The 19,383-nt window shown below is 31.3% G+C and overlaps 1 protein-coding gene across 1 annotated transcript; it reads left to right on the top strand.

Moving 5' to 3' along the window:
- The first annotated feature begins 699 nt into the window (after nt 1-699).
- LOC100570050 lies at nt 700-19,162 on the top strand. The gene is made up of 3 exons (XM_003246840.4): nt 700-1,070; nt 13,456-13,550; nt 16,582-19,162. Exons 1-3 carry the CDS (start codon nt 1,059-1,061, stop codon nt 18,596-18,598), a joined length of 2,124 nt encoding a protein of 707 aa, XP_003246888.1. The 5' UTR covers nt 700-1,058; the 3' UTR covers nt 18,599-19,162.
- The last annotated feature ends 221 nt before the right edge of the window (nt 19,163-19,383 follow it).

The following is a 19,383-nucleotide window of genomic DNA, read 5'->3' as shown; positions in this document are numbered from 1 at the left end:
ATAGCATATATTATAATATACAAAACAAAAATATAAGATAAATAATTTGATTACTTTTGTAATCCTATAGCAGTTTTTGTATACTTGTTATTGTTATAAAATAATACGAAATTAAAATCTTTTAGATAACAGAATAATACAATATTTTATTAAAATGTATTGTTCATTGTACAAATATGTGCCTTGCGCCTATACCTACATATATACAAATTATCTCGTCAATCGAGGAAAAATTAGAATCGATTTTTTTACATTTCACTCAATTTGAAAACCAGAAGCGAAAAAAAGGTTTATGAAAATTGGTCTCATGATGATTACTATAACGACTCGGGCATCGATTCTCGGAAGCAAATAATAATAATAATAATAGTAGGTAATAATTTGAACTCTATATTTTAGGCATAGGTAGGTATAGAAATCGACCATCAATAATCAACCGGTGCTTACTGCGCGTATCGCAGTGCAGTCCAGGGTTCCTATATTATAATACTAATATTATGATACATATTTTTATTATGCACGACAGTGAATATTGCGCATGGAAACGAAAACGAGTTTATGCTATTTCCTGACCGTTTTTTTTTTTTTTTTTATTATTTACTTTTACGGAATCAAAATACCCAAGACGCACAACTCGACTGTCGTTGCAGTATAATAACATCAGGGCTACCGCTACGTCACTGGGAGACCACAAGAACAGCTCCGAGCGTGTCCTCTTGACGAATATGGAGGGGACGTCGAGATGAACACGTTAACGATGACTGAGGCCGTCGCCCAAGTTACCTGGTTAGGTAGCTATAATGATGTAGTCTCCTCGTGCGTGCGACTGGCGCAGGTTCACTCGCTAGGTAAAATATTGTTATTATTTTTCGTGTGAAACAGTGCGTTGGCGCGTCTATATATTATCACATTGCATTTGGCGGGCTCGTTCGATGTTTGCGCGTTTCGCGTCGTTAGTCGTAACACATTAATATATTATCGTAAACGTTGTTATATTGTTGAAGGTACGCACGACGTTTGACCATTGACATGTAACATAATATACGACGGTCGACAATATGAAAGCTGACGTGAGTAAAACTTAATTAAATGTAATATGTAAAAATGTATAACAAATTACAGTCAACAAGGTCCAAAATATGTATTATCTGGACATAATATTAATAATATATTTATATTTAAAATCCAATGAATAATATTTTATTTATAAATTATTATAAATATATTACCAACCTGTTTGCACGTTAGGTGCCCATGGCAAGATTTAGTGAGAGTTTTAAGGAGCAGAAATTTTAACTGACTCGGCAAATTGCACACGTTTTCCTAATAATAAAGTAAACTAAACATAAATAAAAAAATGATTTTTTTTTTTTTGTTAATTGAAAAAAAGTAAATAAATAAAATATATCAAAAGTATTATAAAGTAATATATTTGAGTAATCAAAAAAGTGTTCAAAGGGGGGTCATTTAATTCTGTCATGAAGAAAGTCTGTAGGTATATGTGGGTACAGACCTACAAGCAAGGCTGGGCAAGTTAACGATTTTTTTTTTAAATCGCTAAGTTATGTTGTTTTAAAATAATTAAGTTAAGTTAAGTTAAAAGTTACTCGTATTTTTTTTCGTTAACTCATTAAGTTAAAAGTTAACTTTGAAAAAAAATTAACTTAACTTAGTATAAAATTAAAATTTGCTAATTTGCAAAAATAAAATATTCCAGACACATAATATGGTTTATTAGATAGTTTTTCGTTACGTTCAAGAAAATTACTGGGGAAATTTAAAATGATACATAAAAGTAAAAACACATTCAAAAATTCGCATTATTCTTCGGATGAAAATTAACTTAATTTAGATATTTTTGAAATAAAATTAACTTGAAGTTTACACGTTAAGCTTGAAAAAAGTAACTTATTTAGATAATTGTTAATAAGAAAAAAATAGTATCGAGTTAATTAACTTAATTTTAACTTGTAACTCGTTAATTCCCAGCCTACAAATACCAATGTTATATCTAAAATCCGTATAGTTGCCAACACCATGTTGGAAATAGGTACTATATCAAAATAATATAGGTAGCATTTATATTATCTCAACTGAATTTGAACGACTATAGACGCTTTCTTTTGTCTATGAAAATTCAACTACCTATAAAAATATATATACACGGTATTATAAATTTGGTAAAATCGATTATATCATATGTAGATGTAACATTATAAATTAAGTATAATTTACATGATAGGTATTTTCAATATGAACGTTTCATGTTTATACATATTGAACTAAATATTTTCACTTTTGGAGGTCACGGGCAGACAGGTATAATATTATAATTGTACGTAGGTAGGTACACGCCGAATAAGACAAAGTTCCTTTAATAAGAATAATAATTTTTCTACATATACGAAATAAAATTAAAAGACGTAAAAAAAGTAGTGAAAAATGCCGCAATTTTCTCGTAAGTGTATAAATTCGTTGTCATATTAATATGTGTTGTCCGCGCATTATCGTTGACATTTTAATGAAACTGTTCTACAGACTTCACAACTCAATTATTTAAATTTTTTTTATATATACTTACATGCATTAAAAAAAGGCTTATTATTTTTATTTAGTATTGATGCATAAATATAATATAATGTTTAATAATAATAAAGTTAATACCTATTATACTATACTTATAAGTTATAAGTTAAGTATCCAAGTATCTTTGTATTACAAAATTATACTAAAATGGTATAATATGATGAAGTAAATAAAATGGCAACATGGGTGATCATATTATTTTTATATCGTAATTATTATTCATTGATTATCGAACTTTTATTCCGCTTATAATAATAATTATAACTTATAAGGTCATTTACAGATGACGGTTAAGTATTTTTATTAAACAACTACACTCAACTGCAGTTAACTATTTATAATTTTAAATACATTTTTATAGGAACTATTAAGACAACACGTACCTTCATATTCATTGACTTAATACATTTTAAAATATCTAGCCTATTGTTGTTAAGTACAATTTACAAATGCCTTTAATCTTGTTATCTTGAACTGAAATTAAAATGGAATTTAGAATATTTCAAGTTACATACATTCCAAGACGAACAAAAATAATTGTTATATTATAACCTTATATTGTGTATAACCTTATTGTTATAAACCTCCCTTTATTATGTTTTTAATAACAATTTGTTTTTATATCATTGAATCAGTAGGACTCATGCAAGTTGTATATAAACAGGAATAAAATAAGAAAATATTTGGGTAATTATAGGTATGAATCGACTAGAGGTTTTTAAATAATACAAATAATATAGTCTTTTTTTGTGTTTCCTACTTATAATGATCTATTTTTACAAATGTTAATTATAGATAAGTGCAAATAACTGGGTAACATAAGTGAAAAAAAAAATAATGAATAACATAGATGGTAAAATATGCATAATATTTGCAAACAATGAAAAATGTGAAATTATTTGTCAATAAAATCTTTTTAAAATTATACGAATTCTGACTATTGAAAATTAAATGACGTGAGCTATTGTAGCCCGAATATGGTAGGAAAGAATTGGAGCTAGGTATAGTTGAAATTACAAAAACTAAATTTTAAAAGTGTATTCTGAAATGTCAGAAAGTAGTTATCATATTTATATTTATTCATATTTTAAAAAAATTATTAGGCATAACCATTTTAAGGTTTAAAAACATATACAATTTTTTGGTAAATGGTAATGTTCTTTATATTATTTATATTTAATTAATAAATTCTTGTCACTGAATTATCAGAAAAAGATGTTGCTATGTAATATATTTTTCATAATTTTAAGTCAGCTATATATCTTGTTCTACGATCTATATTATAATATTGTAAGTACTTACTTTTAAATTTTAATATCTAATTTATGAATCACAAAAATACATGATGTATAATATTGCTAACTTTCTATGGCCACATCAGGATTTGATTACATCCTAATTTAAATTAATTGATAATTTTCTAATAACAGATTCTTTAATTTGATTTAAATTTCTGTTTATGAAAAATTGTTTTTCGTAACAGTTGTTTTATAAACCACCATCACATTAAATATTAATAAATTCAGAATAAAACGTGACTTCTATGTAGTATAATATAATATATATATGAAGACAGCCATATAGGAGTTGGAAATATACCTAATGCTAGAAGGCTCATTATAGGTCTCTATTCATATGGGGTTAGTTAAATATAGGTAATTGGTTTTGGATTAATTTGTAATTATAGATAATTGAATACGAACCTACTCTAAATCCTTTTCAGAATTAAATTAAACCACGGACCCAAAAATTTTTCATTCTTTATTATACCCTCGAATAGCGATCAATATTTATCTCTGAATACCTATCTATACTAATAACATGGTTAATGTTGTTTTTCCAAGCCCGATTGAAGTCTTTTGTTTTTCTAGCAACATATTTAACATTTTTTTTATAATAATTAAATAAAGGTAAAAATATGAATTCCAAGGAATAAATCGTGTGTATGGTCAACGAAATTCTGACGTTATAGACACGAAATAGACACAAATCAGACACGTAGTTGTATATAATATGTTCAATTCACATACATACATACATAGATACATACATACATACATACATACATACATACATACATACCTACATACATACATATATACGAAATACCTATGTTAAATAATAATACATAGATTTTAAAACAAGGAATAAACATTCACTCAATGCTAATAATTCAACATTTCAATCATTCACATTATTATTCAGCCATTCACAGCCACAAAACATTTTGTGGCTCGTTGTATTGTATTAGGTACTTTAAGTTTTCAATATTGATCTCAGTTCTTTGTACTAAAAGTCTGAATTGAAAATAATATTCATCTTTTATAATGTGCGCAGATGACAAGTACGTTTTAAAATGTGTTCAAAAATCATACTGTCCTTCGGAACATTTTAAATTTTAATGTTTCAAAGCAGCCTGAGACGTGAAAGCGTAATATCAATTTTAAACAGTTTATTTGTTTTTGTTTTTGTTTTGTTTATTTTTTAGTTAAAAATTATTAACACAGCAGTCACCGCCATACGTGTGGAAATTCCTTCTCTTATTTTATTTTATTTGTTGTTTTTATTCTAATTATACATTGAGTAAATCGTAAATGCAATGCAATTAGTTCGGGTTTTGGACACCTTCATTGAACCACGACCTGCGTCTACCGGGGACGTCAAGGATTTACTTTCGGTGCACAGCAGCTTCCAAGCGATAACCTGATGGTGACCCTTAACCGAATCCAAATTTAATTAACCTTTTGCATGGCAAAATAACTTAATATGTATAAAATTAAGTAAGGACGTTATCTACTCAATGTATTAACGTTTATTGCACTACTGTTTTAATCGCAATTATTCGTAAATTACGGTCTGATATTTAAATCCATCAAGCATTCATTTCAGGGTTTATCCAGAATTTGTATTACCATCGCTCTGTAATAACACACCGTATGTAGATTATTAAAAGTAAAATTTAGCAACCTAATTAACATTGTGTAATGTATGATAATATAAATATGTTTTAATTTTTTTTTAATTTAATATTTTAAATAGTTTTTGTAACCTATTTTTTTAAATTATTCAAATCAATTTTAAATAATTTTAGAAAAAAGTATAAGACTATGAAAAATATTAAATACAAACAAGTATGAAAAAATTAAACATGGAGAACTAAGCAATTCTGTATGAAGCATATAATATTATATGATAGGTGCGGTACCTACAAAACCTAAAAGAAGAATGACGCTGATAATTGTATAATAATAAATAACTATGGTAGATATTATATAGATATATCTTATAAAATCTTATAAAAGTTTTTATAAGTGTAATTTTTTTTAATTTTACATAAATACAGACCTAACATATAAATAAGCTAAGATGGGCCAGCAAATGTAAAAAAATAAATATTTATTACTTAATATTAATCATTAAAATATTAAAATATATAATATTTTAAATACATATATCGATACACTATGAACCATAGTACGTATTTAAAACATTCATCGGGATCAGAAAGCAAACTGGAAGTTAAAAAACTAACTTAACTATGTACTATATAGTTTAAATATATGTAAGTTAAAATTAGTTGCTGATAAGTCATAATTATTCGTACAATATACCTACCTAATAATTTTTATTAAATGATTTACTTAACTAAATCGTAGGCACAGGTGTTGAATTAATAATAATAATTTACTAGGTATTATTAATTAATAATATTGGTAAATAAATATTACAGTGATCTATTAAAATGCATCTACCTATATAGACATACAATAGTACTTGATGTAATCAATCTAATTCTATATTTTTATATAGTCATTACTCATTACATTTTGTATTGTAATTTGTTGTTATTTCAATTTTAAAATAACATATCTACGCATTCAGTTTCTTCCCTCATACAACATGCTAAAATAAAATTACTCATAAACCTCATTAATTAAGCTTATTATACAAACATTTTAAATTTTTAATCTTTTAATTAAAAAAATAAAATAAAAACATATTAAATCGATGAAATGTGTATTGACAAATGCAAAACATAATATTGATTTTATTTTAGTAAGCCCGACGTAAATCCGTTACGAATTGTGTATCATTAACATTTATCGTTAATATTTTTTATATGCTAACACTGAGGTTGACTGTTGATGCAAAAATTATATACTCATTCCTCGGCCTTAGACGATTAGAACACGTGACTGTCTAACCGCTGAATACAAAGTGAAAACACGTTGGTGAAGACGAAAATCGTTTCCACTTGTTTTTGAGTACCTACCTACATCGCTATTATGCTTTCACGAAGTAATTTAAAAAATGGAAATTTCGCTTAAATTATTCGATAATTTTTGTAACAATAATCTTACATAGTCTTTTCTTAACCATAGCTCATATTTTCAAAAATTGCAAAAACAATTTATTTTTAATACACTTAGCTGTAACTTACTGGTACACAGACTCCGTAGCTACGATACGTAAATGATGATTAGTATTTGGTGGGAAATTGTTTTCGTGGAAATTATTGCAAGCTGAGAGCTATTAACATTGTGAAATGTTATAACTTATAGTAATATTATACTATTATAATTTGGTAGGTACCTATACATACTTTGTCTGGTGCGTGACATAGTTTTATCAGCTTATATATCAATATCACTACATTAGTCAGCTTAGGTTAGGCTATATATATTATATATTATACATGAATACCAATTATTACAAAATATCCTGCAGTAAAACTATTATTCATTATTGAGCCTACAGGAACCGTTTTAGGACTTAATGATTCAACAAAACGTGTATGCACTATTTTAAGATGACAATGTCTTAAGATTTTCCTACAGATAATTGTTGCAAACGATGTAAAGATTGCTACATTGTTTCTAAGTGTAGTGTTGTGATAGTGCATAGTATGTATTTTAATAATATGGTAAACAATATAAACTATAAAGTAAGCATAAGCTCATAAGGCTATTAAATAATTTGAGAAACGTGTAATGTTGTTTTCTTTTTAGTTGGTAGTTTATATTATTTAAATAATTTAAATTCATTACGAAATCCCGGCAATGTGTAATATTGTACAAACGAAATTGTATATTATATTTTTATTTTTATATTGCGTATTACAATAATTTGAAATAATAATTATTAAAATTGTCAAAATACAATAAAAACAAAAACAAACATTTCAAAATATTTTTAGTTTCAGAATCAGTTCTAAAAATCCAACAAAATGTATGCATATTACCTTATAAAGGGTTGTGTTTTTTGTGACAATAGCTCATAAGCAGGGGTGCCCCCAGAAAATCAGCTCAGTGAGTGCTAAATTAAATTTTGTGTTGTACATACATAGGTAGGCATATATTTACATTATTATACACTGATATTTTTGTTCATTAAAAATTCCCAGTGGGTGCCCCTGCTCATAAGGTTAAATTTAAATAACAATTTATAAGTTTAAGCTATAGCGATTACTGGACCAATATAATGTGTAAGCAACAAAACACCTATATGCTTCTCATATATAAGACATGTCATAGAATGAAAAAATGGTAAAGAATTACATTGCACTATTAAAATATTTCATAGAATAGGTATTATCATTGTTTTGAATCAAAAACATGAGTGATTACTCATACAGACAGATTCGATTAGCTCGTGATTTCAGTCAAACGAATTTCTGATGAATGGGAATCGAGTACCGACGTACAATAGGTGCTTGTTAATTAATACCTTTATTATTTATTATAATCAATAGTCATGAACCGTAAATAGGTTCTTCTATTGTATCGATTGTTTTTACAGTTTTGAACGCTCTGCATTGTACCATCTATAACTATATAAACTCATAACTAGTATTTTGAGTTGACAAAGTACATAGGTTAGGTGCCTATCTAGTTTAAACATCGTCATTCGACAGGATATCAGCGCACTATTAACTGTTTTCTAGCTCCGATCCACGTGCAAAATGGACAATTTGCGTTTAGCAGAACCAACTGTTGTTAGCTTTGGAATGAATGAGACCTACGTGAAATTTAAAGAACATCGTCTAATTATCTGCAGTGGCGTAGCGAATCATGTTTTTCAGAAGCAATTGCTTCTGGTTTCTAGGGGGTGGTGGTGGGTCATAATCTCATAAAGCCCACATACACGGTCAGTCTTTGAACTTTATTTTGGGTGCTACCCCATCCACCTATTTGAGCATATGAGTATCGTATACATCAGTTGGAGTAGGGTGGGGTAGGTCATAAATAATTTGTTCGCTTCCATATGATTTAAAGTTCGCTACGCCACTGATTATCTGTGTTTGTAAGCTAGCTTTTTGCGATATTTAAATTTTATACAAGTCATGGGTATGAAATACATAAGACAATTATTTAAAAACGCTCATAATATTATTTCGCTTTGAAATTGAAAATATTGTAAAAATTCCAACGTACACACTCATACAATGTTCTAATAGGTTAATACTTAAGCTAACAACACAAGGTTAGTAATGTTCTGCTGAACGAAAATTTGATATGTTGCGCGTGGGTCAGAAAGAGAAAACAAATGGTGCGCAGACATCCTAATCACTTTTACCTTCGAGAATATGTACACGATAAAAATCAATATCAAACCTATTTCAACGGATAGAGGATAACTATTTTGGTCAACACGTTAAGTAAAATTACACGTTTCTAAGAAATGTCTTGAAAAATGAAATTAATATAGGTAGCTAGTCTAATGCTATAGTTATATCGCATTTAAAACATAATGATAATAACAATAAGTCAAATGTAAAATTGACAGCATATTATTATGCTGTTTTATATATTTTTACTGTGGAGTCGTAATTTAATAATGAGCAGACTTTTCCGTTTTCGTAATCGTGTGAATTTCAAGTTTTTTTATAGAAAAATGAACACATTTACAAATTCAATTTTTTAATCTGTACAGAGGATCTATTTTATTATATAAAGTATATTAAACATTATTTAATTTGCCTATTAGCTACCACTTAATATACTTGGCCAAAAATACTTCCTTTAAAAATGCGAGTATTAACTATCATAATTGGTTAAATTTTCGATGGTTAAATGTGTTTTTTTTGTTTCGAAAGATGTATCTAAATTATTTTTAAACCATGTAACATACCTAAATACATCGTGCCGACATATTTTCAAGTACAAATACATCATTATAACTGCAAAACGGATTTATTATAGCGTCTATATACAAGGAAGTTGGAAATTGTTTTGTTTGTGCAATTTGAACGGTGCAGCTAGGTACCTACTTCTTTTAATTTACTGTCAAGAATCTTTATTGTAAAGATTCATTTAAACACCATTAGGTTGCAATTTTTGATAACTTTATAAGAACTCTGTAATTAAAGTGTTGGTTTTGATTTTTAAGTTCTCAGGCTGCTGCCTGATTTGAATGATTTCTATGAATAACATTAAATAATATGAAAACCTTGTATACATACCTACTCAGTATCAGTACATGTACAACGAAAGTTTGCCTGAAAATCAACGTGTTGCACTGTCATTAATTATTTATTTTATTATTTATTAGCCTCGAATAGTTTTTGTCCCGATTTGTTAATGTAATCAAGACTCAATCGTAGTTATACCTAAACTTTAACGTATACAAGTGTTTACCCACATTGAATACTATAGTCTATAAAAACATATACGCGAAAAATAATTATGCTTGTCGGTTAAACTTATTTTTAACTGTTAAGTGTGCATGGCTATAATACTGCATGGCTATTATACTGGTCATTGCTTATGCGGTTCAAACAGAAGAGTACAACCTGCAGGTCCAAGTCCAAGTTTATTAGACCATACACAAGACACAACGCTTTCACTAGGATTAAATAAAATAAGGATTACGTACAAAAAGAAAAACTTGGCGAAACATAAAAAATATTGCATTAAAAATATGCACAAGACCTTGGAAATACATTTTATATTTGAATACGGCTGTAAACATAAAGGAATAACGTGTGTATATCGTGTGAACTGTGATTTAATAATAAACATTATACAAGTTCTATACACGTTTTTGCCTACAAGTAGGTAGTTTATAATACGTATAGATATCTATGTCATAATACAATTTAAAAATATATGCATATTACTTAGCATGAATACTTTTAATTTAAAATTTCGTGATTGTTAAATTGTTCTTTTGATAAATTGGAAACTGATATGATAAAGATTTCAAAATAAAAATTACGACCACCTGTATATGGCTGTAACTATAATACAATAATATTTGTACGTCCACGTTGTGATCATATTAGTGATTAATTAATAAGTACTCATCCATAACGACTTTTTAAAAATATTTTAAGAACTACACACGATCATGAAAAGAATTTTAATTAAAACATTGATTGATAATAATTTATATTATATACAAATAGCTTAATAGGTAACAAGAATTTCATAAATTATAATATGTATAACCGTCATTAGCACAACTAGTTTTAAAAAAAGTGGGGCTTAACTGCTTAAGGCGAGATCAAAGAAATGATAGCCAAAACGAGATATTTATATACGTATGTAATTTAAATACCTCTAATGAGTCTAATACCTATAGGGCAAAAGTCAAAAAACTAAACTTTATTAAATTTATAAATATAAACTAATAGGTATATGATATAGACTAGATATTTAAATTAAATACTGTATTTTCGGCTGATTGGATGCTTGTATAAATATTATTTGTAAATAGTTCTTGTGGTCGGATGCGTGAATTAGAACAAGAAAAAATAGTTCTGGTCTAGTGGTCTATACTGTAAGTAATTTTAAAATAAAATAAGCAATATTCCTAGATGAAATACAGTATAAACAGATACCATTAATTATTATCAATAATGTACTTAACTACCTTAATATTTGGAGTTTAGATACATTAGGTAAGTAGGTAGTTGTTGGTTTTCCGTGTCAATAGTATTATTGTATACATATTTAATATTATATTCGTAGGTAGGTGGTACTCGTAATATTGGTATATAAACTATAAGTTTTAACATGCATTTGTCTACGAAAATAAATACAAATTTTAGTTTGATCTTTAAATGATTCATGAAGGGAGAAATAATATTAATAAATTATAATAGTATAATATCCATGATCAATACTATTGTTCATAAGTATTCGTACAAATAAGTTGTAAAACGAACTATTTCTTATTCACCAACATCTATCTCCGCGGCTGTTATTGATGTCGATATCATGTCATTTACCCACAATATATACCTACCATGATCATAGATATGACGTGTTACATTTTTTTGCGGGATATGTTGACCCACGCAAAAATATCGTCTAGAAAGCTATATGGCACGTGAGAAAAATATTAAGCCACCATTAAAATAATATCCTCTAGAAGTGACTGAATAGTGCCTTACAAATTCATAAAACCTTAAATTGCGACTGTTTAACTTTGTTCCCACAGTTATTATGCTAGGTAGGTACTTGCAAACGACCCGAAGAACGTTTTGGATGATAATTTGACATCATTGGCTTTAACCGTTCGCGATGACGTCATAACATATCTCTCTAACTGTGGTTTGATAACAATAAAAATAATAATAAAAAGAGGAAGTTTAAAAACTAACAATATTTTAAGTGCACAATTTAAAAACATTTATTTTATGTAGTGCATAATGATAATATATAAATATGTATTTAAATTGTATTCTATTTACGATTACAAATTGCAGAAAAGTTACCTATAGGTATACATTTTAATATTTTATATTCAATATAATTTTACGATACACCAATGTTTGATTGCTGAAACTTTTTATAATATTTGTCTATGCAAACGACACGATTCGTCATGAGGACACTTATAAAGAGCGGCTATAGGTGTCGGTGAAATCTATGATACTTAGGTACTTATTTTTTTTTAACAGACGTTACGGTGTGATATATTATTGTTTGTTTTAGATACCAACACTCGCATAAATGCACATATGCATATTAATTCAATTTCTATAACAAGTAAATCGTTACGATAATGTGACTTGAACGTTTTACAGGACCGGGGCCGTATATATTATACTATATAACTATTTTGTTATACAACTCTAAGGAAATTCCCAAACGTACATGGTATATTATTGTGATGATATTCGTAATGATACAAATAATTTTCTCGTTTTGCAGACTTGCAGTAAAAAAAAATACTTTTACCATTAAAATCATCATAACCGGCTTGTCACCACCATAATATTATGATCTACGAGTGCTTCTGCAGGCGGTCGGCATATAACTTATACATCATTTTAACTAAAATTAGTTTCTCATCAATGTAATTATATCATAATATATTTTAACAGTAACTACATTTTACAACGAACTAACGTGTGACAACAATTCTACACCGACAAATAAAACTGACAATTCTATATCGTTCCTATAGAGTATTATGCCAGTCCTAATGTATAATACATATGCGAATCACCTTTCATTATTACTTTATTTTTTCGTTAAATACGTTTGTCTCCTTTCTCCGCGTGCATACACATTATGCAAGTGATGCAACAAAAATAATATTTTATCGCCAACGTTTAAATGACACATAAGAATTCCACATAGTTATTATGAAGTAATTAAGGAGCGTGCAGACATTTTATCCTTCGTTGAATCTTACGTTTATTCTTTTGCTGAAGTCTTAGTTTCATGTGATTTCATCACGCTTTTGGGAAGGTTTTATTAGGGACTCTATTATTATATTATTTTTTTTTATATTGTATATTTTTGAATAATAGATCAATGAATGAAATACTGATTTGAAAATAATTTTCTTAGCAGAACAGTGTATGTAGTACTATGTACGTATAATAAAATGGTTTTTTATTTTGTGTTTGTACAGATTGGAAAACATTTTATTATCGCAATATTCATTTTGTTTGAGACGTGGACCACTGCTATCGACATTCCTTATGAAGATCTTAGCAACCCATATAAGTAAGTAACTATTTTTTTTTTAAGGATAGTAAATTTAAACAGTACCTAATTAACGTGTAGTTTAGATATGAATGACGAACAGCAATATTTATTTATGATTTTTTAATCGTAATTTATTTAGTGTTGAGTTTTGAACTCTTAAACATAATATTTACGTAATATAGTGAGAACACAATATGAAATAATTAATATATATCAGTGTTTACTGTTTTAGTATGTTTTTTGATAAAAATATTTATTTATAACTGTTAGTTATTTTAATCAAATCCTATAGTGTTAAGTAAGTCATATCTATTTTAATAAAATTATGTAAGCAGACCTCAAAGACAAGTGTAATTTTTGTCAATGCAATTTGTATACAAATATTAATTTTATTGTTGGAATTCTAGAACAATGGTAATAATATTTATTTGCACATCAAATCTAATTTATCGTAACTTCACGTAGAGTATAATAACATTGTTATTAATGTAATAAACACATAAATCTTATTAAAAAAAAAAAAATGTTTTATTTTATTGTTACTTAATTTTTAATGTAATAGGTACTACTTATGATATAACCTAGTGACTAATGGAAAAATAATTAATACTAAATATTTATAAGTGTTATACCTATGAAAGGATTTACTAGAACGTAATACCTTATGGTTATAGTCTACGATATCCCTCACTAACCTACCTTTGGGAAGTTTATAATTGTATAATATAGCGTTCTGAAATCTTCAATTATTTTTTCAATAACCGTTTGTTGTAATCTCTAAAATTATAACTTATGAGTAATGACTTAAATATTATTTGGTTGTTTTTTTTTTGTGTTTAAAATTGCCATTTATAATGAGATATATTTCGTGCACACAGCTTGAAGCGCAACTCCTTCAAATGAATACTCAGATTGAAAAATGCATTGAATATTTTATTAAGAAATTTCGACATCATAGCTCGTCTTTAAAAAATATTAGCTACTTTTGACTTAACAATTTAGTTTCAATAATGACGGGTAATGTTTTTTACAATAAATGACACTAATCAATATTGGTTTTATTTGCATACCTAAGTACATATTTTGAAATAAATGAAAAATGGAAATCTCCCGATATAGTATATACCTACCGTATAATATAAACTATTTGAGCTATGTGATATTACAAAAGAAAAGATTTAACAATGTATTTTATTTGTCTGCGTTGAATAATAACAAATTATTTTTGGGTGTCTTATAACTTATAGAGTATGCTTAAAATTATCTATATTATATTAATATTATTTCATTATGTTTTTGTTTGGTTGAGCTTTAATTTAACTGTAATTTAAGTACAGAATTTTAATATGCAATAATTTTATATATTTTAAAATCTCATACATGTTAATAATAAAGTACATGTTAATAATAAACTATCCATTGTACACCAATGAGTGCTTTAGACTTAAATTAAGTAGGTACTTTACGGTTTTAATTAATAATATCGATCAATATAGTACAATTTTACTTATTTTCTAATTTTCTAATTATTTAATCGAATACCTACTGTAAAATATACAGTATACTTATATGTATTTTGATGTAGTATGACCATTAGCTAATGAATCCATTGCATGTATATCAGTTTTTGAAAAATCACCAGCTATAATATTATTTATTTTAATTTTTATTGCTTACCTATATTAATTGTTTACTGCATATTGTGTGTTCGATAAAAACAAATCATTACTTACGGAATTACATTGTATATAATATTATTAAGTTTATGTCTAAAATGTACAAGTTTAATTTGTACGTGAGGTTTAGTGCACGCAATACCTACTAATATTGTTATTAAAAAATAAGACGTAAAATAACGGAATTTGTTTTTTGACATTAATTGATAATATAAAATATAGGTAACAACATTTATCTCGAATAAAAATGTACAATACTTAAGTAATGCAAAAATACAATTCAAATATTAACTCATCTCATCAGCTAAATATGGAATGAGGTTAAAATTTGAACAACGTTTCTACACGGCCCACGCTTATTGAAAATACCCGTGAAGTTTTAATTTATATTATTGTGTACATACAGGTAAATACTATAGTCCATTACCTTCATATTTGATGTTGTGTGTAGGTTTTTACACATTCTAATAGGTGCGATAACCGTATTACTCGCCGATTTTATAGTATAGTAACATGTTTACATAACAATATTATAATAAGATAATCGATTAAAAATCGGATTTAAATCCTAAGTGGATGAAACACAGCAGAGATCCATTGTTTTGTCTGCCGATTGTTATCCCACGTGCGAGTCGTGGCTAAAAATCACGTTTTGTGTTTCAAAAATTGTACGAGGTCAATATTTGGGAGACAACCTGTAACATAGTTCAAGCGTAGGTACCTACGTGCTTCGTTTGTTTATCATTATTTTTGTATCTTTTAACTATGTATACACTACTCAGAATATTTTGGATACTGTATATACAATTCGTAATAGTTTATTTTATGACGTATTGCATTGACGCGTCGTATGTCTTAAAAAAAAATTAACTCGTGTGGCATGAAAAAACCACACAATTTATGTTTAATATTATAACGTTGATGTTTATACATAATTCGCATATCTATTAATTTTGTTACTTATTAGTTATTCAGAACAAACCAAAATACTTCAAGCCACAGTGAAACTTGTGTAAGAAGGACTCCCTATACCGAATACGAAAATCTCGATTTTCACACGCGTAATACGACTTTTTCACCTAACGAACTTTGTAATTTGGACAGTGCCTTACAGATAAGTTACGGATCTTAAAAAATTACAACTGAAATTTTGCTCACCCAATACGCGTTATAAATTAAAAATAAAACGGCCCCTTCGACGAATCTACTTTATTTATTATTGTAGTCCAAAGTCCAAACAGTGACAATTTTACATACGGGTCTCGTCCGTCTCGACAAGTTTCGCGAGCACTACATTAATTCCGGACTTGGGGCATTAGAAATCATAATAAATTTAATATTTGAATTTAATCTTATGATGGTATTGCTTTCAGATTCTGCCCACCACGGTCCAGTTGTGTGGGAGTTGACCAGAAAGCGGCAGCCTCGGAGGTGATAGACAATTACGACGGAGTTGGCGGACTACGGCGAAACTGCCTGTGTGACGACCGTTGCGGCGAGTACGGCGATTGTTGCACCGACTCGACGCACTTTGACCCAGTGGAACAGCAGAGATCCGCTGCTCGATACGGTTGCGTGCTTACCGAAGAAAGCGGCGGTGGCACGTACGTCGTGAACAGGTGTCCGGACACGTGGACGAACACGCGGGTGCGGGACGCTTGCCACGCGGCCGCCGTAGATAGGGACAGCATGATCGGTAATCCCGTGACTAGCCGGACGACGGGACACGCGTACCGGAACCGGTTCTGCGCCGTGTGCAACGGTGATGCGGCCGACCCGATCCTTTGGGACACGCGGATCGTTTGCAATACGCTTCTCGGCGTGACCGCGGGCGCCGAACAAGCGGTGCTCGACACGCTCAGGTACGACGCGACCGCTGGCAAGTGGGAGGTCAAGTACGTCGGTGACACGTACAATTGCGACCAGATTGTAGTGCCACCGGCCACGACCCGTATTCGAAAGTGTCTACCGAATGCCGTGGTCACGTGTCATCCCCGGTGGCCGAACGACGAGATCCGGTCAAATTGCGAGGCGTACACAACAGTGATGTATTACGACGATGTGTCGTATAAGAACATACACTGCGCCATATGCAACCACGTGCTCGTGCAGAACGTTACGTGCCAGACGACTAGTATTCACGTGAGGTTTCCCAACCAATTTGCGGTGCGCAGCTTCACCGCGTTGTTCGTCGCGCAGCCCGGCCACCGCGAGTGCCGCGGCCCAGACATGTTCTACGACCCGTTCAACAAGACGTGCCAGTCCCTGCGGACGTCGGTGGCCGACGACGGCGTGCTGCTCAACTGTTCCGTCGTGGCCATGTACTCGGTCCCGCCTGAAGGCTGGCGACCACCCAACGCCGAAGCCGAGTACGTGACGTTAGAAAACGGCACGATGGCTGTGTGCGCGGACGCCAATCATCTGGCCACCGCCGAACCGCTCAGGTATGTGGTTCTCACTTACGTGGGCCTGGGCGTGTCCGCGGTGTTGCTAATCGTGCACCTGGCCGTGTTCGCCGTGCTTCCCGAGATGAAGAACCTGTCCGGCAAGAACCTGGCGTCGTTTTGTGTGTCGCTCTTGTGCTCGTACGCGGCGTTCCTTGTCGGCAACTGGCTGACCGGTCCCGCGTGCTACGCCGGCGCCGCATTCACCTATTACGCTTTCCTCACGTCGTTTGCGTGGATGTTGGTGATGAGTTTCGACTGCTGGCGCTCGCTGCGCCTGGCCACCGTCGAGCTGCGCGTCACCAGTGGCCGGCAGACGAAAAAGTTCCTCGTCTACTCGGCTGTCTGCTGGCTGGTGCCGGCCATGATGACGTTTATGGCGGTGGCCGCGGACGCCGTGCCCGCCGTGCCCAAAGACGTCCGTCCCCGGTTTGGCGTCGACCAGTGCTGGTTCGGCAGCAAGACCGCGCTGTTGCTGTTCTTTGCCGGCCCACTGGCCACCATCATGGCCGTAAACGTCGTGCTGTTCGGCTGGACAGCGTACATGATCCACTCGAGCCGGGCCACCGTCCGTCACATCAACACGCGCCACGTGCGCCGCGACTTCCGCATGTACTGCCGTCTCGGCGTACTCATGGGCCTGACGTGGTCCACCGGCATAGTGGCCAGCTACACGGACGCCAAGTACATGTGGATGGTGTTCGTTGTCCTCAACACGTTCCAGGGCCTGTTCGTGTTCATCGCGTTCACGTGCCGCCGCCGCATACTGGACTCGCTTGTCCGCGGCGTCGGCGGCGGCAACCTCGGCAGCCTCGGCCACCTGTCGCACGAAAAGTCCAAGGGCGGCGACAAGCACTCCCGCGGCCCGCCCCCGTCGTTCTCCTGGTCGTCCAGCGACAACGGCACGCCAATGAGTTCGGAGAAAACGACAGACACCCTATACTGATCCGGCTCGCTTGTCTCGCGCGTTTTATTTTATTGCTCCGGACACGAATCAAAACACAACCCGAAGACTGAACGATGATTCGCTGTCGGCCGATGATGATGATTATGATGATGATGATGAATACAAAAATATGTTCATGTACAGTGTTGATGGACACGCGATCGCCGCCAGCCGGACACGCTAACCCTCCCAAGATCTGTTTTATTGATTTTTACTTTTCTTACCTTTGTCATTTATACGTATTTACTTGAGCACGTGCTCACGTATAACGACTCTTTATGTGATACGCGTATAATATCGTCTTTTGTACGCGCGTATTATATTGTATAATTTTTCGATTTTGATAGGTTTACGAATCACCTTATAAATAATGAATGTGCACACTTAAGTTTTCGCATAACTATGCTACTTAAATTAAATTGTAGGTATACGCATTATATTGACATTTTGTATGTAAATTATATTCCTAACGTATATTACGATTAATTCAATCACGCATAGTTTGTACAGTTTATTATTTATTATTATTTTGATATAATTAAAATGTTATTGACATAGTATGATGACTGCTATTTTATTCGTTTGCAATCGTGCTTTAATTATTCTTCCTATATTGTTTTATTACATACCCTCCACACGAGTTTGTTTCGTATTATTATTATTATTTAAATTATAGGTCGATTGCAGACGATTGTGATATTATCACGATGAACCGCAATGGCGTCAATCTTACGAGGTTTTCTCCACCGATTAGTGCATTGTTTAATGTTTCGTATAATGTTATT

Source organism: Acyrthosiphon pisum, chromosome A3 (assembly GCF_005508785.2).
Source record: "Acyrthosiphon pisum isolate AL4f chromosome A3, pea_aphid_22Mar2018_4r6ur, whole genome shotgun sequence".
In the NCBI taxonomy this organism is placed as follows: domain Eukaryota; kingdom Metazoa; phylum Arthropoda; class Insecta; order Hemiptera; family Aphididae; genus Acyrthosiphon; species Acyrthosiphon pisum.
This window is presented reverse-complemented; position numbering and strand designations above follow the sequence as displayed.

Coding starts and splice junctions, on each gene's coding strand:
- LOC100570050 (XM_003246840.4), top strand. Junction 13,551..16,581: donor GATCTTAGCAACCCATATAA/GTAAGTAACTAT, acceptor TATTGCTTTCAG/ATTCTGCCCACCACGGTCCA.